Below are 26491 nucleotides of genomic sequence, written 5' to 3'. Positions count from 1 at the left end.
TAAATTCAGAACGGAAATGCGGAGACATTTCTTCAGCCAGAGAGTGGTGGGCCTGTGGAATTCATTGCCACAGAGTGCAGTGGAGGCTGGGACGCTAAATGTCTTCAAGGCAGAAATTGATAAATTCTTGATGTCACAAGGAATTAAGGGCTACGGGGAGAATGCGGGTAAGTGGAGTTGAAATGCCCATCAGCCATGATTGAATGGCAGAGTGGACTCGATGGGCTGAATGGCCTTACTTCTGCTCCTATGCCTTATGGACTTATATTATTGATGTTCTAATCTAAAAAGAAGCAGTTAAGCTTTTTTTTGGATTTCCTCAGACAGGCAGCGTCCTAATGGATTAAAAACAGAAAATGCTGGAATTATTTAACAGGGTATACACATCGTTTGTGGAGAGAGAAAAATAGGGTTTCAGGTTGTGACCTGTGATGCTAGTGGATCTGCACTGAGCCCTCTTTAAAGCACACCATATTTCCTGCAGTGTGGTATGCAACACTGCACAGAACTCAAATCATATGAGAGATTCATTTCGGTTCAATGTTACCAAGTTGTCTTCGTGTTCTGAGCCTCTTGAGGGGGGCACAGTGGCACTGTTAGTAATGCTGTCTAACAGCGCTACGGACTCTGATTTGATTTGAACCTTGTGTGACTGTCTGTGGCATGTTCTCTGTGTCTGCATGGACTTCAGTCGGGTACTCTGGTTTTCTCCCACAGTCCAGAGGTGTGCAGGTTAAGTGGACTGGCCATGCTAAATTGTCCTGTGGTGTCCAGGGATGTGTAAGTTAGGTGGATTACCAATGGTAAACACAGGATTACAGGGATAAGGGCGTTTTGGTAGGATGCTGTTCAGAGGGTCAGTACCTCTCGCCACTGTCTGCATTATAGGGATTCTATGATTCCAGAAAGTCTTGAAGCTTATTATTAACTTTATAAATGTGGGCTTGTACTAATTCAGTTGGCTAAAGTGTGGAGCAGAATAGCATCAGCAGTGTAAATTCACTGGAGTGATGTCCCCCTCTCTCTGAGAAGGATGGCTATAATCCTTTCTAGGCTATGGCGAATGTAACACAGAAGTTGCATCTTCAAATTCTTCTGCTTTTTCTCAGTGCGGAGACCATTTCCAGGGTATTTATTTTGTATGCCTGATAATCTATAACATTTTCTGTAATTAGGAAACATGGTAGCCAATCTGTGCAAAGCAAACTCTCATGAAACAGCAACGGTCAAGGGATAAAAATTAGCCAAGACAATAAGCCGAACTCCTCTTCTCACTTTCCAAACACTGCAAGGAATGTTTCCCAATCACCTGAGAGAGCAAAAGGTGACATTCATGATAGAATTGCAGCATGGTGGTTCAGTGGTTAACACTGCTGCCTCACAGCACCAGAGTCCCAGGTTCAATTCCAGCCTTGGGTGACTGTGTGGAGTTTGCATGTTCTCCCCGTGTCTGCGTGGGTTTCCCACTGTCCAAAGATGTGCAGGTCAGGTGAATTGGCCATGCTAAATTACCCATACTGCCCAGGGATGTGCAGGTTACGGTGAATTGCCCATAGTATTAGGTGCACTAGTCAAAGGGAAATGGGGCTGGGTGCGTTACTCTTCGGATGGTTGGCGTGGACTGTTTGGGCCGAAGGGCCTGTTTCCACACTGTAGCGAATCTAATCTAATCTATTTTTAATCTTTGGTTATGGGAATTATCTTATTTACCTTGAGAGATAATTTGAATGGTCACAGAAGTCAATCTTTGAAAACATTTGTAGTGGTTCTGTAGTGAAAGCTGCATCCTGAGGTAGTCTTTGATCTGTGTTCTTACTATGTCTTTCTCTGCCTTTCTCTGCCTCTTTCTCTATTTCTCTAGGATTCAGGGCTGCGGTTTCATTATGTAGAAGCTGGCGAGAGGAACAAGCATTTGATGTTGCTACTCCATGGCTTTCCTGAGTTTTGGTAAAGACTTCAATTTTTTTTTTTGTTTAACAATTTCTTTCCTGTCAGGTAAACATAAAAATCTAATGGCATTATTCATGAAGGAGTTGTGCTCAGTATCCTGGCCAGTATTTATTCCTTAACCAACATCACAAAGCTGTTTATCAGATCCTTGTCACCTTGCAATTTGTGGGAAATCTATAGCTACTTTATTTCCTACAATAGTAACTACCCTTCACAGGTACTTGCCTGTAAAGTGCTTTTGGATATCCTGGGATTATGAAGGGTGCTACATACTTTCTACCTCCTCCTGCCTTGGGCCCATATTCAAGAATATGTTGAGTTCCATTCTCATTTACGTTACCATATGAGATTATTACAAATTGATATGTTGTTCGCTATCAGCTATGGTATGGTTCCTTAATGGTAGATTAATCTATTGCAATTCCAACTGATAGTAGTACGAGACAAGTCAAGTTCACTTTCCAAAGTGAAACCTGGTTTGATAGACCATAAGTTTTATAATTGTAATTAGGTTTTCCTGGTGGTCAGTCACTGAACATATTCACAAGAGGCCACCAGTAATCTTTTAACAAAAGAACGTCAAAGTTTTTAAACACAAAGGAAACCTAAGAAAAAATACGTAAGCACTGATTGAAACAGTCTTATTACAAGCATCAAAAATAAAGATTTAACCCTTTTACTTCAACAGCAATCTTACAGATTTTCAAATCTCGCATTTCATATTAAACTCCTTCTTTAGTTAGCACACAGTACTTGGTTTCTTTCCAGCAAACATCTGTATTCACTTATCTTTTTTAGATAATACATCTTCATGAGATCCTTAAACTGCTAACACAGCTCAGTCAAACATGAGTTTCTTAAATTCTTCTTCCATGGCTTTATGTTTCTGATGTTTCTTATAGTGATATTAAACCACTCAGGACTTCTTTTCAGCTCAAATTAGCCTTGGCTGCCAAAGACCTGTTCTTTCTGACAGAAACCGGCTCATTGCCTAACCTAGATGGTTTTCTTCTTCTAAAAGGAAGCTTTCTCTCTCTGTCTCCCTGTGGTACAGGACATTTTGTTGCGAGGCAACAGCTCTTTTTCTTTTTCTCTTATACCTTTGTTTTCTTAAAGCACTATTCACCACATGGACTTACTTAAAAGCTTCATTTAAATGTATGTGAATACATTTCCGATGCACTGGAACCACCCACTGAACTAAAAAATGTAAGTAAGCACAAACGTCTCCTTAACCCACACAATAAAGAAATGCAAATCAAACTTCAAGTTCCACGTGATTCTATCCACATTCGAACTCAAGTTTCCAAATAATGTCAGGAATGTTTATTATATTAGAGATGCAGAAATTCACCAAGGCTGCTCAAACAGCACCTCCAAACCCATTACCATTTCCTTGTAAAAGGACAAGGGCAGCAGATACATGGGAACACCTACAATCTGCCCACCATTCTGACATGGAAATATATCACCATTCCTTCAATGTCGCTGAGTCAAAATCCAGGAACTCCACCCGAACAGCATTGTGGGTCTACCTACAGCAAATGGACTGCAGTAGTTCAAGATGACAGTGTGGCATCACCTTCTCAAGAGCAACGAGGGAAGGGTATTAAAAGCTGGCCCAACCATCAGCGCCCATATCCCATAAATTAATTTAAACAAAATGTCTGAGCCTTGACCTCAGTTGATGAGAAGCTCAGCAATTTGGGAGAACAAATATAAGAGGGAGGTAAATGATGCAAATTATAAGCAAGGCATTTCATATTTAATATTTGTTGGATGACTTTTTTTATTGTCTTTTTTTAACCCATATTATATGCGTAAAACAGTTATCTTTTCTCTGCCTTAATTGTGATTCGGTGTATGTATGTTTAGAGCTTTTAAAGGGTATAGTTTAAGTTGCATCAGTTAGGAATCCTTTCTTTTCATTATTCTTGATAAAATTGTGTGTTACAATACGTACTTTGTTTTTTATTACTGAAGGAATCTGGTCTGAATTGTTTATGTCCTAAGTAGCAGGCAGTCAGGCAAAATATTTATTTTGGTGGTCTTATTTGGATTTTACACATTTTGTGATGGCTTCTGACACAGGTATGATTATTGGTGCACTGCAGTCTTCCCAGTTAAGTTGTGGCAGTTGCAAAATTTGTAGAAATTTAGATTCTCAGTGAATGGAAGTTCCTCCAATTTGTTTTATTATGAACTGGAGAGAAAGATAAGAGGTGCCTCTATGAGATGGATGTAGAAAGTATAATAACCATTATATGGAAGCAGAAGGGCAATGTTCTCCCAAATGTCCTGGGCCAAAATATATCCCTCAACCCAAATCACTGGATTATCTGGTCCTTATCACATTGCTGTTTGTTGGAACATACTACATACAAATTGGCAGCCTCATTTCCCCATTAAGAGTTCTTCATGAGGTTTAAAGCATTTCAGGATATTCTGGGGTTGCAAAAGATGCTTTAGTAGTGCAAGGTTATTTTGAACAGCCACTTCTCAAGCACCAAGGACCCACACACAATGGGATTGAGGGAGTAAACACTCTGGTAGAAACAAATGACTAGATCATTTAAGAGATGAATAGTTTCACTTAGTTGTTCAAAGTATTTTTGTATTTTATTGCAAGTATATTGTCACGGAATGCAATACTAATACTACTGAATTAATTGTGTAGCATAGCCCATCAGTTGAATTGGTTACCAGTTCAACAAATGTTTTTTGTGTCTCAGGTATTCTTGGCGTTATCAGTTGCGGGAGTTCAAGAGTGAGTATCGAGTGGTGGCAATGGATTTGCGTGGTTATGGGGATTCTGATGCACCATCTAGTCGAATTGACTATAACCTGGACTATTTGCTGACAGATGTCAAAGATGTTATCGAAGCTCTAGGTATGCTGATAATTGATGTGGTCTAACTGACTGAGATATTCAACTTTCATCAGGGTTAGGATTTTACCTGAACAACCCATCACAGCTTTCCTCAGTTAGATGTCAGGCTTGTAATGAGTGTTTGAAGCAACCTTGTCTTTCGCAAAGGTTGGCCATAGGAATCCAAGAAGGTAGTTGAATTGCTCAAAGTTATTCCGCTATTCAGTTAGATCGTGGTTGCTCTGAAACTTAATTCCATCTACCCACCTTAGCTCTGTAAATGTTATTACCCTTTTCTATATAAAAAAAATCATTAATCTCGGTTTGAAATTTTCCATCATCCTTTGCATCATCAGCTTTCTAGGGAAAGAAAATTTCAGATTTCCATTGAATAAATGTTTCCAAACATCACACTTGAAATGCCCGAGTGTAATTTTAAATTAATGTGTCCTTGGTCTACACATACTCCTGACCCTGTACCCACTGTGAAAATACTTTTTCATACCTTAACAAGGTGCAGTTGTGGTAATTTTCCAAAATTTGCTGGACTCTGGGCATTTCCAGCCGATTGGAAAACAGCAAATGTGACGCCACTGTTTAAAAAGGGAGGTCGATAAAAGATGGGGAATTGAAGACCAGTTAGCTTAACTTCTGTAGTGGGGAAGATGCTTGCGTCTATTATCGAGGAAGAAATAGCAAGGTGTCTAGATAGAAATTGTCCTGATGTGCAGATGCAGCATGGTTCATGAAGGGCAGGTCATGCTTAACTAATCTTTTGGAATGCTATGAAGACATTACGATTAAGGTAGACAGTGGGGATCCAGTAGATATGGTGTTCCTAGATTTCCAAAAGGCCTTCGACAAGGTACCGCACAAGAGGCTATTACATAAGATAAAGGTGCGTGGTGTTATGGGTAAAGTATGAGCATGAATAGAGGATTGGTTGATTAACAGTACGCAAAGAGTGGGGATAAAAGAGTGCTGTTCTGGTTGGCGATCAGTAACTAGTGCTGTGCCTCAGAGATCAGTGTTGGGACCGCAGTTATTCACAATTTATACAGATGATTTGGAGTTTGGGACCACGTGTAGTGTGTCAAAGTTTGTAGATGATATTAAAATGAGTGGCAGAGCAAAGTATGCAGAGGACTGTGAAACTTTGCAGAGGAACATAGAGAGTGGGCAAAGGTCTGAGAGATGGAATACAATGTTAACAAATGTGAAATCATCCAGTTTGGTAGGAATAACAGTAAAAAGGATTATTATTTGAATGGTAAAAAGTTGCAGCACACTGCTATGCAGAGGAATGTGAGTGTCCTTGTGCATGAATCTCAGAGGATTGGTATGCAGGTATAACAAGTAATTAGGAAGGCAAATGAAATTTTGTCCTTCATTGAGTTTAAAAGCAGGGCTGTTATGTTGGAGCTATATAGGGTGCTGGTGAGGATACACCTGGAGTACTGTGTGTAGTTTTGGTCTCTCTCATTTGAGAAACGATGTACTGGCACTGGAGGTGGTGCAGAGGAGGTTCGTTAGGTTAATTGCAGAGTTGAGGGGATTGGCTTATGAGGAGAGACTGAGTAAACTGGGATTATATTGAGGGGGAATCTTATAGAAATATATAAAATTGTGAAGGGAATAGATAAGATAGCAGTAGAGAGGATATTTCCACTGGTCTGTAAAACGAGGACGAGAGGGCAAAACCTCAAAATTAGGGGGAGCAGATTTTGGACTGAATTGAGAAGGAACTTCTTCACCCAGGGGGTTGTAAATCTGTGAAATTCCCAGCCCAGTGAAGTAGTTGACCCTACTTCAATAAACATTTTTAAAGCTAAGGCAGTTTTTTTTTTAACAATAAAGGAATTAAGTGAATCGGTGAGAGGTTTGGGGAAGTGGAGCTAAGTCCATGAAAAGATTAGTCATGATCTTATTGAATGGCGGAGCAGCGTCAAATGGCCTACTCCTGCTCCTAGTTCTTAAGACTTGAGAGTGGCTAACTTTGTCACTTTTTGTTGAAGAAGAGCTGTAAGGAGAAGCCTGAGAACTATAGACCTATGAATTTGACTTCAGTGGTGAGTAAGTTGTTGTAGGTAATTCTGAAAGATAGGGTTTATATGCATTTGGAGAGTCAAGAAATGATTAGGGATATTCAGCATGGTTTTATGTGAGGAAAATTATGTCTCACAAACTTGATTAAGTTTTTGAGAAAGTAACAAGAAGATTGACAAGGGCAAAGCAGTAGATATTGTTTGCTTGGACTTTCATAGAGCCTTTGACAAGGTTCAACATGATAGACTAATTCATCAAGTTAGATTACATGGGATTCACATAGATACAAAATTGGCTTAATGGCAGAAGACAAAGAGTGATGATGGAGGCCTGTGACCAGTGATGATCCACAGGGTTCAATTTTTTTTTTCATGGCTGGCCAGCATTTATTGACAACACCTAGTTGTCTTTGAACTGAGTGGCTTGCTAGGCCATTTCGGAGGATAGTTAAGTGTCAGCCCACATTGTTGTGAATCTGAAGTCACATGTAGGCTAGACCAAGTAAGAATGGCAGATTTCCTTCCCTGAAACCAGATATGTTTTTCTGCCAATCAGCAATGGTTTCATAGATATCAGTAGATTCTTTATTCCAGATTATTGTTGAATTCAAATTCCGTCATCTGCCCTGGTAGGATTCAAACCCAGGTTCCCAGAACATAAACTGAGCTTTCGGATTAGTAGTTTAGCGATAATACCTGTAGGCCATTGCTTCCCCTTTTGACCAACTTTTGTTTTTCATTTATGTAAATGATTTAGATGTGAATACAGAAAGCATGGTTAGTAAATTCGCCGATGACACCAACATTGGTGTATTGTGAGCAGTAAAGAAGGTTATCTAAAATTGCAAAGAGATTTTGATCAATTGGGTCAATGGACTGAAGAGTGGCAAATGAGTTTAATTTAAATAAATGCAGGGTATTAAACTTTGGTAAAACAAACAAAGACAATACTTATATAATTAAAATTTGGCCTTGGGCAAGTTGTAGAACAGAAACACCAAAGGGTTTCAGGTACATAATTCTTTGAAGATTGCATCACATATAGATAGGGTGGTTCAGAAGGCATTTAGCATGCTTGCCTTCATGTAGGATTTGGGGTGTTATGTTGAGGTTGTACACAGGACCTTGGTGAGGCCTCTTCTGGGGTATTGTGTCCAGTTCTGGTTTCCCTGGTATATGAAGGATATTATTAAGCTGGAGAGGGTTCAGAGGAGATTTACCAGGATGTTGCTAGGAATGGAAGGTTCGAGTTAAAAGGCTGGGACTTTTTTCACTGGAGCATAGGAGGTTGAGCTATGATTTTATAGAAGTTTATAAAATTATGAAGGGTATAGATAAGGTGAATGGCAGGTGTCTTTTCCCTAAGGTGGGGGATTTAAAGACGAGGGCATATTTTTAAAGTGAGACAAAGATTTTAAAAAGACATGAGAAGCAATTTTTTTTACACAGAGAATGGTTCGTGTGTGGAATGGAATCCAGAGGAAGTAGTAGATGTGGGTACAGTTATAACATTTAAAACATGTTTAGATAAGTTCATGAACAAGAAATTTGTGGAGGGATATGGGCCAAGCACAGGCAAGTGGGACTAGTTTAGTTTGAGAGTATGGTCAGCGTGAACTGGTGGGACTAAAGGGCCTATTTCTATGCTATGTGACTCTGACTCCATAACAATTTTGTTTTGAACCTGGAGCCTGAAACATGCAAATCAGTTTTCTAATTTGCAAAATTCCTGACCAGATTGCAATTAAATTGATTCGGCTAAAGTTATGTTACTTAATACTCGCACTTTGCAATCCTGCTCCTCGGATGCTGCCTGATCTGCTGTGCTTTTCCAGCACCACATTCTCACCTCTGATCTCCAGCATCTGCAGTCCTCCTGTTTTCTCAATTTTAAAAGGGCATAGCTTTACTGAGCAGCAGTTTGGTACATTGTGCAATAAATGGTCTAAACTGTTACATCCTTTGACTTAGTGCTGTGGAAGATCTGCTATAGAATAGAGACTGGAGGACAGCTGATGTGATGCTCTTATTCAAGAAGGGTGGTAGGGATAAACTAGGAAGTTATAGACCAGTGAGTGCAACATCCGAGATAATGAAAATATTAGACAAATATTCTAATGGATAGAATTAATCTCCACATGGAGAGGCAAGGATAGCACAGCTTTGTCAAGGGGAAATTGCATCTAATAATTTTTTTTTGCAGAGGTAATTAGGTGTACATTTGATGTAGTCTACATGGACTTCAGCAAAGCTTTTGACAAGGTCTTGCATGTTAGTCTGGTTAAGAAGCTAAGAGCTGATAAGACTCATGACAGTTTGGTAAAGTGGATCCAAAACTGGCTTTGAGGCAAGAAGCAGAGGGTGAAGTTTGAAGGGTGTATTTGTTACCAGAAACCTCTAACCACTGGGTTTCCTCCGGGAGCTCCGGTGTACCACAGTTCAGTGTTGTAGTATATAATAATGATCTGGACATGAATGTAGGAGGTATGTTCAGTAGATTTGGAGATGATGTGAAGGTTTTCTAAATAGTAATTAGACTCTAGGCTGGTCAGATGAGCTAATCAGTGACAAATTGACTGTAATCTTGAAAGTGTAAGATGATGTGGCCTGGTGGACTAACAAGGCAAGGGAATATCCATTGAATGATAGGACCCTATGAAGTACTGACGATCAGAGGAACCTTGGTGTGCACGTCTGTCGATCCTTTGAGGCAGCATTACAGGTGGCTAGAATGTTACATGTTGGATGCTTGCCTTTATTAGTTAAGGCGATGAATACAATAGCAAGGAAATTATGTTGGATCCTGTATGTAACATTAGTTAAGCCACAATTTGGGGTGCTGTGTGCAATTCTGATTGCCACTGTAGCAAGGATGTGATTGTACTGCCTTACTTCTGAAGAGCAAGTCAAGTTTTGCACCTTCTCTCGTAGGTACATCCACATGCTGAATCAGAAAGTTTTCTTGTACACACTTAACAAATTTCTCTCCATCCAAGTCCTTAACACTATGGCAGTCCCAGTCTATATTTGGAAGGTTAAACTCCTCTACCATAACCGTCCTATTATTCTTACAGGTGATTGAGATCTCCTTACAAATTTGTTTCTCAATTTCCTGCTGACTATTGAAGGGTCTACAGTACAATTGCAATAAGGTGGTCATCCATTTTTTATTTCTCAGTTCCACCCAAAGAACTTCCCTTGATGTATTCCCAGGAATATGCTCCCTAAGTGCAGCTGTAATGCTATTCCTAAACAAAAACTCTTTTGCCCAACCCTTTCTATCCATCCTATAGCGTTTATGCCCTGGAACAGTAGGCTGCCAGTCCTGTCTATCCCTGAGCCATGTCTCTGTAATTGCTACGATATACGAGTCCCATGTTCCCAACCATGCCCTGAGTCTGTCTGCCTTATCTGTTGGGCCTCTTGCATTGAAATAAATGCAGTTTAAGTTGTTAATTCTATCTTGTTCTTTGCTTTGTTTCTGTCAGACCTGACTGTTCGACTTGCTCCTTTTCCCAACTGTACCAGTCTCGGACTGATATCTTTCCTCACTATCTCCCTGGGTTCCAACCCACCACCACTGCCACTACCCTCCACCCCGCCCTACTAGTTTAATTCCTCCCGTGCAGCTATAACAAATCTCCCCACCAGTTTCTTAGTCCTCTTCCAATTCATGTGCAATCCATTCTTCTTACATAGGTTGCTTCTACCCCAGAAGAGATCAAATGATCCAAAAATGTGATTCCTTTTCCCCCACACCAACTTCTCAGCCACGCATTCATTTGCTCTGTCTTCCTATTCCTACCCTCACTAGCTCACGGTACTGGGAGTAATCGAGAAATTACTACCCTCAAGGACGTCCTTTTTAAATTCCTGCCTAACTTCCTATGTTCTTTCCTCAGAATCTTACCCTTTTCTCTTTCTAGGTCATTAGTTCCAATGTGTACAACAACCTCCTGCTGGTCTCTCTCCCCTTTTGAGAATATTCTGCACCTTGTCCGAGATATCCTTGATTCTGTTCACCAGGGAGGCAACACATTCTGATGGTTTGCTATCAGCCGCAGAAACCTCTGTGAGAGAGAGTAACCCTGGTTACGTTAGAGCCAGTCTCAATACCAGAAACCTGGCAGTTTGTGCTACGTTTCGCTGAGAATCCAACACCCCATACATCTTCCAGAACAGCATACTTTTTTGAGATGGGGAAACCTGCAGGGCTCCAGCATGATCTGTCTCCCTCTAACCCAACTATCTGACTGTATCTTTGGTTTATCTCTCTTCCTGCAGCTGCCATCCATCGCACACCCAGCTCCTGTAAATTCCTCATTGGCTCCAGATAATGCATGCAAGCCGATAGGATTTGCAACCAAACACACTTCCTGCTGACATAATTATCAGTAACATGGAAACTCTTCCTAATCTCCCACATCCAACAGGAAGAGCACACCACTCTACTAAAGGCCATCTTTGCACCTTAATAATCAACAGATCCAGATCCGCCATTGGGCGGCACGGTGGCACAGTGGTTAGCACTGCTGCCTCGCAGCGCCAGAGACCCGGGTTCAATTCCCGCCTCAGGCGACTGACTATGTGGAGTTTGCACATTCTCCCTGTGTCTGCGTGGGTTTCCTCCGGGAGCTCCGGTTTCCTCCCACAGTCACAAAGATGTGCAGGTTAGGTGAATTGGCCATGTTAAATTGTCCGTAATGTTAGGTAAGGGGTAAATGTAGGGGTATGGGTGGTTTGCGCTTCGGCGGGTCGGTGTGGACTTGTTGGGCCGAAGGGCCTGTTTCCACACTGTAAAGTAATCTAATCTAATCTAAAATAGCAATCTTAACTGCCCTAAAACTCACTGCTCCAAGCTAACGTAGTAGCTCTGTTTTATATTTTTAATCAAGAGACACATCTAATAAAACATATAATCAAAAAAAAGAACCCACTCTACTCACTATTGCAGATTTAGAAAAAAAAGTATGATATGCAGAAGCGTTGGCTGGCAAACCGTTCTTCCTTCACTCGGTACAGAGGCTGATTCTAGCCCCCTTTTTGTGACCGTGGGTCAAAACCCTATTGGCATGCTGGAATGTCAAAGGGCAGTCATGGTGAGGCCTGTACAAAGAGCCTGACTTGCTATTCTGATGGCACAGTTCTATTTATTTTCAGGGCACAGCAGCTGTATTCTGATGGGGCATGACTGGGGTGGCATACTGGCTTGGAACTTCGCAATTTACAATCCGGAGATGGTGGAGAGATTGATAATCTTGAATGCGCCACATCCAAATGTGTTCCAAGGTGAGCTGAAGACTTTTGTTTATATCCATAATGATTGGAGAACAGATCATAAATGTGCTGTGAAACTGGAATGAGAAAGATACAGCATTGAAGGAGGTAATCAGCTCATCATGCCTATAGTAAAACAATCCAGCTTATCTTTTCTCACTGTCCTGTAACTTTATTCCTTTCGATTGTTACTAATGAATTGACTTCCAACGCACTTTCAGGTTTTGTGTTACTGATGATACAGTTTACTTTAAGTGAAAAAAAATGTTCTTTTGCCAAACAGTTTAAACCTTTCTGCACTGGGTATCCGTTTGTTTGCTACCAGAAGTTGGTTACTGATGGTATCAAAAATATTCATGAGTTTGGAAACCTGTATCAAATCACCCCTCAACTTCCCGGTGCTGCAACGTAAAGAACTCCAACTTCTCCAGTCTCTGCACATAACTAAAGTGCCTTATTCCACGCACCATCAAAGTAAATCTTTTTAATTCATGGGTGGCTTTGCTGGCTAGGTCAGCATTTATTGACTATCCCTAATTGCCTTTGGACTGAGGCTTTGCTTCTTATATTGCTGTGTGACTGGAGTCACAAGTAGGCCAGGTCAGGCCACATAAGGGTGGGAGATTTCTTTTCCTTAAGGATAGTAGTAAACCAGATATGTTTTTATGACAATTGACAATGGTTGCTTGGTCACTATTATTAGGCTAGCTTTTAATTTCAGTCTTTATTGAATTCAAATTTCACCATTTGTCAGGAAGGAATTTGAATCCATGTCCTCAGAACACTGGCAAAGGTTTGTGGGCTACTAATCCAGTGACATTGTTCATTTTGCTACCATCTCTCTGTACCCTCTCAAGTCTTTGCATACTTCCTCAAGTGTAAGGTGTGGAATTAAGCACAATACTCAAGCTAAGCCACAGGCAAGATTTTATTTTGCATAATTTCCAGGCTTCTGTAATCTATCTCTCTTTCGATAAAACCCAGAATCCCCTTTGAATAGCCTTCTGAATTTACCTTGTCACCTTCAAAGATTTGTATATGCTCACCCAGATCTTTTTGTTCCTATGTCCCCTTTAAAATTGTATCAATGAATTTATGGTTCCTCTCCTCATGGCTCACACCAAAATACACCAATTCACAGGTCTCTGCGTTAAATTTTATCAGGCAATGTCTTCACACCTTCCGCTCTGTTATGTTGAAATCTGTTTTGCATAATGACCAAACTTTAGAACAATTAGTGATTGGAACAAGGTCAGCCAGGTCAGAGAATATGACTTCCTTGATTGACCTGGTCCAGTCAGGGAGTCTGGCTGACAGATATAAATAGGAGTCTGAGGGGTTATGTTCACTGTAGCAGTTGGCTGTGAGCTCACTGGGTCAGTGTCATTACTATGCACATGTAAATAAAGGGTGACTTTGTGATGGGATACTGGCCTTTGTGGAGTTATTTCTGATGAGAGGAAAAACACGCCCTCGAAGACATTCGCTTGCAACAGTCATCTTTGAGTTTGGGTAGGATTGGCATCATGCTGCTAAATGGAAAGCTTTATGTGTTCGACCCTGCTATCGAAGACTGCACCCAGCATGTCGAAGGATTACATTATGTTTTCAGGACAAATAACATTGGGGCAGATGAAAAGCAACAAATAATTCTCCTGACAACTTGTTTACCTGTAGCTGCTTTGGTTATTAGAAGCCTAACTTTCCCTGAGGCACCAGATACTGAAACCTTTCAAGAGCTGATGGATTTAGCAAAGGAATATTATGACCCCAAGCCTCCATGAATTCTGACATACTATTCGGTTTTACTCAGCAGTTTGACAACCAAGGGAATTTGATTTTGGTTAGCTGTAAATGAGATGCTGAGAGACTGTTTGATATGTGGGTTTAATGATGTAACCATGCCTACTAACTGAAGCTGAACTGGACTTCAAACAGGCACTACGACTGGTTTTGACATTAGAAAATTCAGCAAGTGGAGCTTATGATTTACAGGGTATTCCAAAGGAAGTGGACACCCTTGCCAGGTCAAATGAGCTTAGGAACACCACTTGAGTGAAAGCAATTGTGTAGTCTCATTCAGGACGTATCTTGAGCAGAGAGACTCTAGGTTGGCCCACAACAAAACCCCAAAATAAGCCAAACCTCGGCCAAGGTTAATATTTTTTAAGGATCTGGGCTGGCAGGCCATTTGTGGTTGCTACCAATATGCAGACTTGAGACAGCAAAAGAGTCCCACTAGGACTGATTTGAATAAGAGAACTCATAAGACGGTATCCAGAAGTGTGCATAGCCTGGAAATCCACCTATAACTAGTTTCAAACAGTTAAATTGTTCAGCCACATCCAAATCAGAACTGATCAAAATAAACGTCTGGCTAAATGATCACCCAGTTCTAATGGGGGTCGATACTGGTGCAGCTGTATCAGTGATCGCAGAACTAGTCTTTGCCAAAGTTCATTCTGGGCCCTTACCCTTAAGTTTGCGTAACATCTCGGCCAGGCTTAGAACCTATACCTGGAAATCCCTATGGGTTAAGGGGACACCTTTCGTTCCGGTCTCTTATGAGATGCAACTGGTTCAGTTACTACTAATTGTGGTAAAAGGCTCTGGCCCAAGCTTGATGGGACAAAATAGGTTGAGAAAGTTTGCCTGAGTGAATTCTTAATTAAACAAACGCAAGTTTTTCAGGAAGTCTAAGGACTATCAAAGGGGCCACCTTACTTCTTGAATAAGAAGCAATGCCATAATTCTGCGAGGCCTGCAGAGAGTCATTTGCCTTACATGCTAAAGTAGAACCAGAAACCAGGAGGCTGGAAAGTGAAGGAATCATCAAATACTTTGCAGAATAGGCAGTACCAGTCAAACTGATTGTGAAGCCCGATAGATTGGTTCATATTTCTGGGGATTTCACCTGAATGGTAAACTACTTTTTGCAGCTGGGGAAATACCCAATCCCTCCTTTGGAGGATTTACAGACAAAACTGGCAAAGGTGGTGGTGTCTGTCCTTCACTGAGTTGGACATGAGCCATGTGAACCTACAATTACAATTAGATTAGGATTCTCAGAAGTATGCTACAGTTAATACCCATTAGGGTATACATCAATGTACGAGACTGCCTTTTGGAGTATTGTCAGTCTGTGCTATTTTCCAGCAGCAGAAGCTGGAGAACATTTTTACAAGGTCCAACCCTTGATGTAGAGGTGCTGGTGTTAGACTGGTGTAGACAAAGAAGTCACATGATACCAGGTTATAGTCCAAGTTTATTTGAAATCACCAGCTTCAGAGGCACTCCACCTGACAAAGGAGTGGCATTCAAAAAGCTTGTGATTTCAAATAAACTTGTTGGGCTATGACCTGGTGTCATGTGACTTCTGACAAGGCCTACCCCAGGTCACCATTTATCTGGATGATGTGCTAAAACCGGGAAGACAATAAAGAGCATTTAGAGAATTTGGACAGAGTGCTTAAACGCTTCTCCAAGATAGGTGTAGTTCATCGGAGGGGAAAAAGGGGGGTTTCAGGCACTCCAAATGACCTACTATGTCTAAAGTGTCGACGAGACAGGGTTACATCTGTTGGAAGATAAAGTGAAAGCAATCAAAGATTCCCTGGCTCTCACATTTGTACCAGACCTTAGATCTTTCCTGAGTTGCTGAATTATTACGGGAAGTGCACACATAACCTGGCCTCTATCCTGGCACCCTTACATCTGCTATCGTGGAAGGGTCAGCTTCTGAAATGGTCTTGTAGCCAAGATGTAGCCTTGACAGAAGTGAAGAAGCAGGTCTCGTCATCTAAGGTGTTGGCACACCACGAACCCAAGCGAGATGTGCTGATGTATGATGCCTCCCCATATGGTATTGGGTGATGTTGGCTGACCAATGGCCCAATGGAGAGGAATGACTGATAGTGTATGCTTTATGGATTGGAAAGAGTTCAGCCAAATGGATCTCATAGAATATGAATTCTCTGATTGGGGCTGTTAAACTGGTTCAATTAGCGAGTCCTGGCTGCGAGATATAAATAGGAGTGTCGGGAGTTATGTTCACTCTAGGAGCCGGCTCTGAGCTATCTGGGTCAGTGTCATGCACTATGTAAACAAAGTGTGACTCGGTGATGGGATACTGGCAGTCGTGGAGTTATTTCATAATATGTCTAAAAGAGCAGTGGGCCTGGTACAGATACCTTAGGAATTTCATTGTATACTTCCCTCTAATTTTAAAGTAAACCTTCATCACTACTCTCTGCTTTCTATCCTTTTAGCAAATTTTCAAGCTTTAATTCCTTTGATTCAGTTTAATTTAGACAAATGGGGGCATGGAGAGAGAAGAGTCAGCAAAGAATACTGGGTTCATTGGAAAGGAAATCTTTATATAGTAGCTGATTTGAGTGGGAAACACAGCAGTGAGTGTATAGATTTCTGGATAAGGCATCTGAGGTCACACCTGCTTTAGGCCTTTAAGAATTCAAAAGAGATCATGAAATTTAAAGCGTTCACTGGGTAGTAACTGATCATCCTGTTGCTGATTGTGGAATCTTGCACTTTGCAAAAGTGACTGCATGCATTAGTTTGGCACTTTGAGACATTTCTAAGTGATGTAATAGAATGCCATATGAATCTTGTTAACATTTGGCTAAACCAAGATAAATATGTTCTTTAGTTATGTTTTTGTGGTATTTACTATTTGATTTAGTTACGTGTAAAATGACTCGACTGCAGCTGATGTGACTGAAGGGTCTATTTCCATGCTGAATGACGATACAACTATATAATGCAAGTGTTTTTTTCAGATTACTTGAGTCCATCCCAGCTGCTGAAGTCCAGCTATGTATTCTTTTTCCAACTGCCGAAGCTTCCTGAGCTTTTCATGTGTATGGATGATTTCAAGGTAAACAGCTCACTGTCTTGTCTGAAAGCATTGCCTACTCCCTGGCTGTCAGGTTTCAATGTACCCTGCTTGTCCTCGTTGCCTCACATTATTCCTCATGTATAAACTCTGCAGTATGTATGTGATGGATTATTTTACCAAGGATTGCATTCACCGTCATGCTGTATCCTGTCACCAATTATCTTGACATTGTCTGCAAGCATAGAGGAGACAATTTCAAAAGCAACTTCAAGGGAGACTTGAAAGGGAACTATTGCTGACTTACTGACTAAAGTGATGAGAGACTAAGTGGAACAAATTAGATACTCTGACAAAGAACCAACACAGGCATGATGTGCTGAAAGGTTGCCTCCCGTGTAGGTTTGTAATCAGAAGCCAAATCTGGCAGGTTTTCTTTGCCCCTGTAAAGACAGAGTCTAACTATAATACCTTTCCTGGCCAACCCACTCAGACTAAGGGGAGGCTTTAGTGTAGTGTTATTATAATGGGAATAGTGATCCAAGGATCTAAGTAATGTTCTAGGGTCTTCTCTATTCAAATCCCATGGTGGCGGATGGTAAAATTTGAATTCACTGAATTCATGGTCTGACGATGACCATGAAACCACGATCAAAATCATTATGCCATCACTGAAAACTGTCCTCCTCGGCTGGTCTGGCCTACATGTGACTCTAGACCTACAGCAATGTGGTTGAGTCTTAACCACCTTCCAAAATGCCAGTCAGTCTAGCAAGTCACTTAGTTGTATCAAATGCTGCAAGTCTTAAAAATGGATGGAACCAGACTGCCCAACTTATCCTGATTAAGGTACTAGTAAGACAATGGCAAGCACATCCACGTCAACCCTACAAACTCTTCCTTACTAACAACTAAGGACAAGTTCCAAACTTGAGAGAGCTCTCTCTCAGCAATAGCCTTCTATAATCATGCTCACAAATCATGCCTTACATGAAATATCCCAGATAGCACCACCACCATTTCTCTATGTCCTGTCCCACTGGCAGAGCAGACCCAGCAGAGGTGGCAGCACTGTGGTATACACCTGGGATATGCCCTGGGGAGTCCTTAATATTGACTCGACTCCATGAGTCTCATGGCATCACATCAAACATGGGCAAGATAACCACCTGCTAATTTCCATGTATCATCACTATCCCCTCCCAGGTGATGAATCAGTTCTCCTCCATGTTGAATATCACTTAAAGGAAAGAATGAGCGTGGCAAGGTTGCAGAATATACTGTTGGTGGGGAACTTCAGTGTTCACCAGCCAGAGTACGTAGGCAGTGCTACTATTGATTGAGTTGGTTGTGTCCTAAAGCACATTACTACTAGCTTGGGTCTGCAGCACATGTTGAGGGAAATAAAAGAGGTTAACCTCATACTTGACCTCATCCTCACTAGCTTACTGCAGATTCATCTGTCCATGAAAGGTATTGTAAGAATGACCATCTCACAGTCCCTGTGGAAACAAAAATCCTGCCTTCACATCGAGAATATCCTGCATCGTGTTGTGTGTGACAATGGTGTGCTGAGTGGGATAGACTTAGATCAGTTAGCAGTTCAAGAGTAGGCATCTATGAGGTTCTGTGGGCCTTCAACAGCAGCAGAATTATAATGCAGAACACTCTGTAATTTCTCTCACTGTACCATTACCATTAAGCCTGTTTTACTGAAGGGTGGAGGACATACCAGCAGCAGCTTCAGGTACACTTAAAAAAAAAATTAGGTGTCAACATAGTAAAACTATAAAACAGGACTACTTGCATGCCAAAACGCATAAGCAGCAAGTGATTGACAGGGCTAAGCAATTTCACAACCACTCGATTACAGCTAATACTTACAATCCTGCCACATCCAGTTGGGCTTGGTGGTGGGCAATTAAATGGGAGGAGGCGGCGGCTCCACGAGTATCTCCATCCTCACTAACAGGGAAGGACAGCACATCAGTGCAAAACATAAGGCTGAACCAGAAGTGCAGAGTGGATGGTGCTAAGTGATTGGCCACTACCCAAGGTCTCCAGCATCATAAGTGTCAATTCAATTCACTCCAGATGATATTGCGAACTGGTTGAAGATGCTGGATATTGCAAAGACTATGGGCCCTGACAACATTCTAACAATGATATTCAAGACGTGCTCCAGAACTTGCTGTGCCTCTAGCCAAGCTGTTCAGTATAGCTACAACACTGGCATCTATTTGACAGATGATATTGCCTATGTATGTCCTGTACACAAAATGCAGGACAAATGCAACCCAGTCATCTCCAGAAGAGAGAATCTAACCTTTGCCCCTTGAAATTCAATGGCATTACCGTAACTCATCTCCTACTGTCAACATCTTGGGGCTCACCATTGACCAGAAATTAACTGCCCAGCCTTATAAATACTAAGGGTATAAGATCAAGTCAGAGGCTAGGATGCTTGCAGTGATTAACTCACCACCTGACTCCCTGAAGCTTGAGCATCATTTGCAAAGCATGAGGCAGGAATTTGATGTAATACTCTCCATTTGCCTGGATGAGTGCAGCTCCAACAACACTCCAGAAGTTTGATACCATCCACGACAAAGTAGCTTGTTTGATTTACACCTCATCCAAATTGTCATTCAGTAGCAGCACTGTGTACCACTTACTAGACATATTGCAGACACCAAGGCTGCTTAGGCAGCACCTTCCAAACTCACAACCACTTCCATCTAGAAATACAAATGGCAGATATATGGAAACACCATTACCTACAAGTACCTTCCCAAGCCACTTAACAGCCTGACATGGAAAAATGTCACCGTTCCTTCAGTACTGTTGGATGAAATTCCTGGAACTCTCTCCCTGATGACACTTTGGGCCTATCTGCACGATATGGATTGTAATTGTTCAAGATGGCAGTTCTTGGGCAACTGAGGTTGGGCAATAAATGCTGAGCCAGCCAGCAACACCCACATCCCATGAATTAATTAAACAAATAATTGTTTACTGAACACAAGATCCTGTTACCTGCTGGTCTGTTCACCAACTGTGCCTGGATTATTCTATTTAATACACTTTTCCTGAAATTTTCTTTTAAAGGCTGCACAAAATCTATCACGGGTGTTTTTTCTAGGCTTTGAAGAGTGCATACATGAGTAAGCAAATGGGAATTCAGAATAAAAGCAGCAGATTGACTGAGGAAGAGTTAGAGGCTTATGTCTACAATTTCTCTAAGCCTGGGGCTCTCGTGGCCCCCCTCAACTACTACAGGAACATCTTCAGGTAGGGAATTCACTTGATAATTCCTTATCTTAATCTTTCCAAGTTTCATATTCCTTCTTCTCCACCTCCTAGTGTGTGAAACTGTGAACTTGTCTGCTTTGGCATGAAGAATAATGGAAATGTTTCATTGGAGAGGGTGTAGAGTTTTCTGGTACATCAATCACAAAAAAAAGTATGCAGATACAGCAAGTTATTAGGAAGGCAAATATAAAATTTTATTGCATTGGGCATGGAATTTAAGGATAGGAATGTTATGCTACAGTTGTGCAGTGCTTTGGTGAGACCATATCTAGATACCTTGTATAGTTTTGGTCTCCTTATTTTAAAAGGGGCATAATTGCATCCAAAGCCATTGACAGAATGTTCATTTGACTGATTCCTGAGATGGAGAGGTTATGTTATGAGGAAAGATTAGGTTATAAGAGTTTATCCATTAAAAGGATCTTATTGAAACTTATATGATCTTGACAGGGTGGATGCTGAAAACTTGTTTTCCCTCATGGGCGAGACTAGCACAAATAGACACAGTTTAAAAGTAAGAGGTCTTCCATTTAGGGTGTAATGAGATTATTTTTCAGAGGGTCATTTATCTTTGGAGCTCTCCTCCCAAGAGACTGGTGGATTACATTTCAGGTAAAGTTAGATAGATTCTTGACAAACAAGGTGTCAAAGGGTTTCAGAGGTAGGCAGGAAAGTGAAGTTGAGGTTATGTTCTGATCTGCCACTATTTTAAATGATGGCAGAGCAGGAGCCAAATGACCTACACCTGTTCCTTATTTATACGGTATTCCATCTGTTCCTGCTCCTCAACCATTTATTTTACTTACTAACTACTTACTAATTACTAAGTCTATCAATATCAATATGATATTATTGAATGAGGGATTTAAGGTAGTCAAGGACAATATGAGACCGTTGTGATTTTGCAAGCAATATGTGACAATGTTGTACAAGGAGTTGTGGCACAGATAAGCCCTAATGTAGTTGGATGATGAGGTAGTGTTGAGGGGCTGAATGGCTTATCCCGCTGAGATATCCTTCCTATCCACGCAACGTTTAGTTAAATTTTGAATGGCCCCACAGCTCTTGAATAATCAGCTAGTAGATTTGGCAAAATCAGAAAATGCTGGGAACTTTCAGCTGGCCAGACCATATCTGTGACAACAGCAAGCAAGTTAGCATTTTGGGTTGAGAAGCAAAACTGAAGTTAAGAAACTTTATAAGGAAGAACAGACCTGGAGAGAGGTTTGAGGAAGGAGGAGTGCTTAAAGAGAAAGATCTCTGATATTCATTGAAATATTTATCATCCTTTTCATTATAGAATCTCCCTATGATGTTTTGTATGTGCTTCTCATCAGCTTACTTAGTTTGTGCATGGGTACATCACTCCATTGTAATGCTTAGGTGATTCAGATAGATTTTAAATATGGGTTGCCATTTGAGGCAGTGACGATAGCACAGAGATATTCACTCTTTGGATTCTCCCATTGATTATCTCTTACCCAAATTGATGGGATTATTTCCTGTTGTCTTCAGATGCAGAATGTCCTGGACGTGTGATGTTTCACAATTTTCCAGTAAGGACATCATCTCAAACAGGTTCTATCAGTGAGATGTTTATAATCTCAAATGATAATCAGTGACCAGGTTATCTGCCTTCAAGCGATTATCCCAGTCCACTGGATTAGAGAAGTCAGAAAATGGGGCTATGGGTGCTATGCAATTGAATCAGAGTGCGGATGGAGGCCATTCACCCCATTGTGTCTGTTTTGGCTCTTTGAAAGAGGTACCCAGTTAGTCTCACTTCTGAGCTTTTTTCTTCATAGCTTTACAGATTTCTTTGTTTCTGATATCTATCTACTTTTTTCAAAGAAGTTCTATTGAATTTGCTTACACTGCCCTTTCAGGCAGCACATTCCAAATGTCAACAGCTCCCCATATTTAAAGAAACAATCTATCAACTTAAAATTTCCCTCCCTTTCCATGGTTCTTCTGCAAATGTTTTAAAATCTATCTCCTCTGATTATCACTTCCCCCAGTGGTTATGAAACCGGTATATGTACAAAGCAATCTAATTGGGTTTCTTCCTATTTCTTAAATCCTTTCATGCTTCTTCATTGGTTGCCACATTTTTGAAATGACTTAATTGGCTCTAAAGCACAATGAACACCCTGTGGTATTGAAGGACGTTATAAGAATGCAAGGCAGACTGCAAAATAGACTTCAATAAGCTCACCTAATAGAGGCGTTTAACATTGTGTAAATTGATCAGAATGGTTTTGAGAAAATAATTCTATGGTAGATGAGCCAGAAAGTAGACTGAATTATAAAATATGTCAAAAAGGAAATTGAAGAGATCTTTTCTCACCTAAAGAACTGTAAGACTGGGGAACGTACTATCACTGGGATTAGTTGAGGTGAGCAACAGTGAAGGAGGAAATTAGATCTCGTCATAGAGATATGCAGCACAGAAACAGACCCTTTGGTCCAACTAGTCCCATTTGCCAGCATTTGGCCCATATCCATCTAAACTCTTCCTATTCAGATGCCTTTTAAATATTGTAATTACAGCAGCCTCTGGTAGGTCATTCCGTAGGCGCACCACCTTTTGCGTGAAAAGTAGCCCCTTTCATTTCTTCTCCTCCCTCTAGTTTTGGACTCATCCACTCTGGGGAAAGGACCTTGCCAATTTACCCTATCCACACCCCTCACGATTTTATAAACCTCTATAAGGTCACACCTTAGCCTCTGATGCTCCAGGGAAACCAGTCCTTGTCTATTTCGCTTCTCCCTATAGCTCAAACCCTCCAACCCCAGCAACATCCTCATAAGTTTTTTCTGAACCCTTTCAAGTTTCACAACATACTTCTTACAGGAGGGAGACCAGAATTGAACGCAATACTCCAAAAGTGACCAAACCAATGCCCTGAACATGACCTCCCACCTCACATGCTCAATGCACTGACCAATAAAGGCAAGCATATCAAGAGCCTTCTTCAATCTGTCCTATCTACCTGTGACTCCACTTTTAAGGAGCTAGCTAAATACATGAACAGAAAAGGAATTGGAAGCTGTGTGGGGATACAGTGGAAGAAGCTTATTATGAGCATATATTCCTTCAGGAGAATGACCTGTTTCTATGCTGTAAAGTGCAATGAAAGATTTTTAACTTTTGTCAAAATCCAAATAGATTTTCAATTCGCACTTGCTGCATAGTCTGGATTGTACCACTGGAGGCTCTCAGTGAGCTTTGGAAACCTGCAAAGCAGCATGACTTCACACTGACTGTAGAATCCTGAAGTCCAGACATTTCACTGCTGCCATCACTGTCCTGTGTAGATATGTTTCTAATATATATAGTTGAACATTTCACCAGCTACTGTGGTTGGCCTGGAAAACAGCTTACCCCCTTCAGATTGCAGTGATACATGTTAGCCTACAGAAACAAATTCAAACCAGATTGTGTTCATGTCTCAATGTCTCTGGGAGTCATTCTGCTTGTAAGAATTATTGCGATTTCCCGCAGGTCACTGGGATTATGAGAAGTGCAGGGTATGGGAATGGAAGTCCTAGCCAATTCTTACCCTCTCCACACATGCTTTGGGAATTATTGAATAAGTAATCATGCATATAGCTTTTTATAATGATTGGCAACATAGAGTGCTGGGAGTAATAATGTACCCTAACTGCTTATATATACCTTAGTGACCTCCTGAGTGATAGTTTAATTGGCTGGACCTGGGGATAGAAAGAGAAGCCCAGGATTTGTGGCTTTTTCAGAAAACAATCAAAGGGTATAATGGTTTGCTTGATAACTGTTAACTCTCCAGAGCATGGCAAGATTGTATGACAAATTGAACTTTCAGTGTGAGCTGTGCAAATGCAGAAATACCTGGGTTCAGAGGGCAGGAGACTTCAATGAGAAGTGGAAAATACTGGAGGAGGACATGGCATCTGCTTTTCCAGACCTAAATTTTACTTCTTCCCTTTTGTTTCGCTCCTCACGACCAACAAAGTACATCATATAAAAGATTGGCAAGCACCCACAATCAGCCTCAAAATTAGTTAATTTTATTTAGATTAGATTGGATTACTTAGTGTGGAAACAGACCCTACAGCGCAACAAGTCCACACCAACCCACCGAAGTGCAACCCACCAAGACCCATTCCCCTACATTTACCCCTTCACCTAACACTACAAGCACTTCTGTTTCAGTTGTGGGGGTGAAGGATAAATATTGATCACTTGAGAGAAAAATAAGGTCTCAGTACAGTCATTATTTGGGCAGAAAGAAGGAAAGGAAAAAAATTAATGTCTGGGATAAAGGAATTGCCTGCCTTAGGAAAGGGTTGCAGTGTTCAACGGTACAAGTTGAATGACAACAACTAATGGTTAATGATTCACTTTCTTACATACTTGTAGAAAATGCTTTTTAATGGAAATCATGTTACTTCATCGCTCAGCTGCTGCATGGTTTAACTGCATATTCCTAAAGCATGTCAAATCTTCATTTCTGATATTTCTTTCTAAACCGCTTGTCTCTTTGCTTCTCTTCCTTTAACTCTTTGATCATGCTTTTTGTCACCTGTCCTCAAATTATGTGGATCATTATCAGTTTTTCCTTTTATTCTATCATGGGATATTGCTGGCAGTGCTCGCATTTGTTGCTCATCCCTGATTGCCCTTGAACTGAGTGACATGGTAGGGCCATTTCATATTGCAGTTCACACCTTTCTGAGAGTCTGGAGTCAAATGTAGGCCAGACCAAGTATGGAGAGCAGATTTTCTCATGTTCAGGACATAAGTGAAGTAAGTTGTTTTTTATGACAATTGCTGACATTTGTTGTGGTCACTATTATTGAGAATAGCTTTTATTTCCAGTTATTAATTGAATTTAAAATCCACCAGTGGTGAATTGCTAGTCCTGTAACGTTGCCACAATGCTATGGTCTCACCTTTAATACTTGCTAATGCTGCTGTGCATTGCTTTGGGACACTGTATAAAATAAATACTGGCTTCTGGTTTTCTGTGGAGCATGAACAAAATGCCTTCTAACCCAAAGGTGAGAGATTGATCGGCCTTTGCTGACTGAATGTGCTTACTTATGTTGCAGCCATCTCCCAGCTAAGTGCCATGATGTGATGGTGCCCACTTTGGTGATCTGGGGTGACAAGGATGGAGCTCTCGAAGTTGGTATGACTGCCTATATGGAGCAATACGTACACAATGTGTTCCGGTTGAAGGTAGTCACTGGGGCCAGTCACTGGGTCCAGCAGGACCAGCCTGATGTAGTCAATAAACTCATCTGGACATTCTTGAAGGAAAGCAACAAGTAGACTCTGGAATCCACACACGTGCATGATGCAACTTGACATGTGTGTGAAATATAATTTTTGCACTATCTTCCTAATGGAAAAATAACTAACCGTAAATGTATAACTGAAAAATTTTATAGTATCTTAATTGAATGTTAAATGCAGCAAATACTGAGATTTGTGATGTACTCACTAAGTAACCATTTGGGGAACAGAGCAAGTGATCATCTGTCCTCCTGCCATTTTTTGTCCACTTGCTACAGAGTACTGACAAATGTTGGAGTAATGGGGAGAAAATAAACTGCAACCCTGGGGGTGCATGACACCTGTTAGAGGCGCGTACTTTGCCAGGACCTATCATGGTATCCCTTTGAATAGGCTGTCAGTTAACACAAACTCCCTTCTGACATGGCTGTTTTGTGTTGGGTTGTGCCTTGTAGAATAAACTGCTCGGAAGGATGAATCAATCAGCCCAAAATTGTGTGTTTCCCACATCTTGTCCAGATACCTTGATAACCAGTGTGATATCCATGAAGCATCAGCGGCCAGTACTATGTTCATTCAATGATTGATTAACAGACATGGGATTATGTATGATCAGATCACTGGAAGGTGAAGAGAAATGGTGTGAATTGAAAGTGCGTTTTCATTGTTAGGTATTGGACTTGATCTGCACTCATAGCTTTTATGCTGCTTTTCTATCTTGTAATTGTAGTTTTATTGTAATCGTGCAAACATTTTTGTGTCTCAGGTAGACAGGTAGATTGCAGCTCCAATAAGACCCAAGCAGCTGAAAACCAGCCAGAAGCAAATAGCCAACTTGATTGGGACCCCACCCATCATTAAGCATCCACTCTGCCCACTTGCTGTAATTGTGGCAGCAGTGTGAG

General features: G+C 41.0%; 1 protein-coding gene across 1 annotated transcript in view; it reads left to right on the top strand.

Annotated features, from left to right (window-relative positions):
* The window catches only part of LOC122552185 (epoxide hydrolase 4-like), a 34590-nt gene extending 8522 nt beyond the window's left edge, over positions 1-26068 (top strand). The window contains exons 2-7 of the mRNA XM_043694776.1: positions 1862-1947; positions 4683-4840; positions 12025-12153; positions 16938-17035; positions 20136-20284; positions 25400-26068. Of these exons, the coding sequence (XP_043550711.1) occupies positions 1862-1947; positions 4683-4840; positions 12025-12153; positions 16938-17035; positions 20136-20284; positions 25400-25622 (843 nt within the window). The 3' untranslated portion in view covers positions 25623-26068. The remainder of the gene's footprint in view (positions 1-1861; positions 1948-4682; positions 4841-12024; positions 12154-16937; positions 17036-20135; positions 20285-25399) is intronic.
* Positions 26069-26491: the final 423 nt, after the last annotated feature.

Source organism: Chiloscyllium plagiosum, chromosome 8 (assembly GCF_004010195.1).
Source record: "Chiloscyllium plagiosum isolate BGI_BamShark_2017 chromosome 8, ASM401019v2, whole genome shotgun sequence".
Lineage (NCBI taxonomy): Eukaryota > Metazoa > Chordata > Chondrichthyes > Orectolobiformes > Hemiscylliidae > Chiloscyllium > Chiloscyllium plagiosum.
Note: the sequence above shows the minus strand (reverse complement) of the source record. Positions and strands in the feature narration are given on the sequence as shown.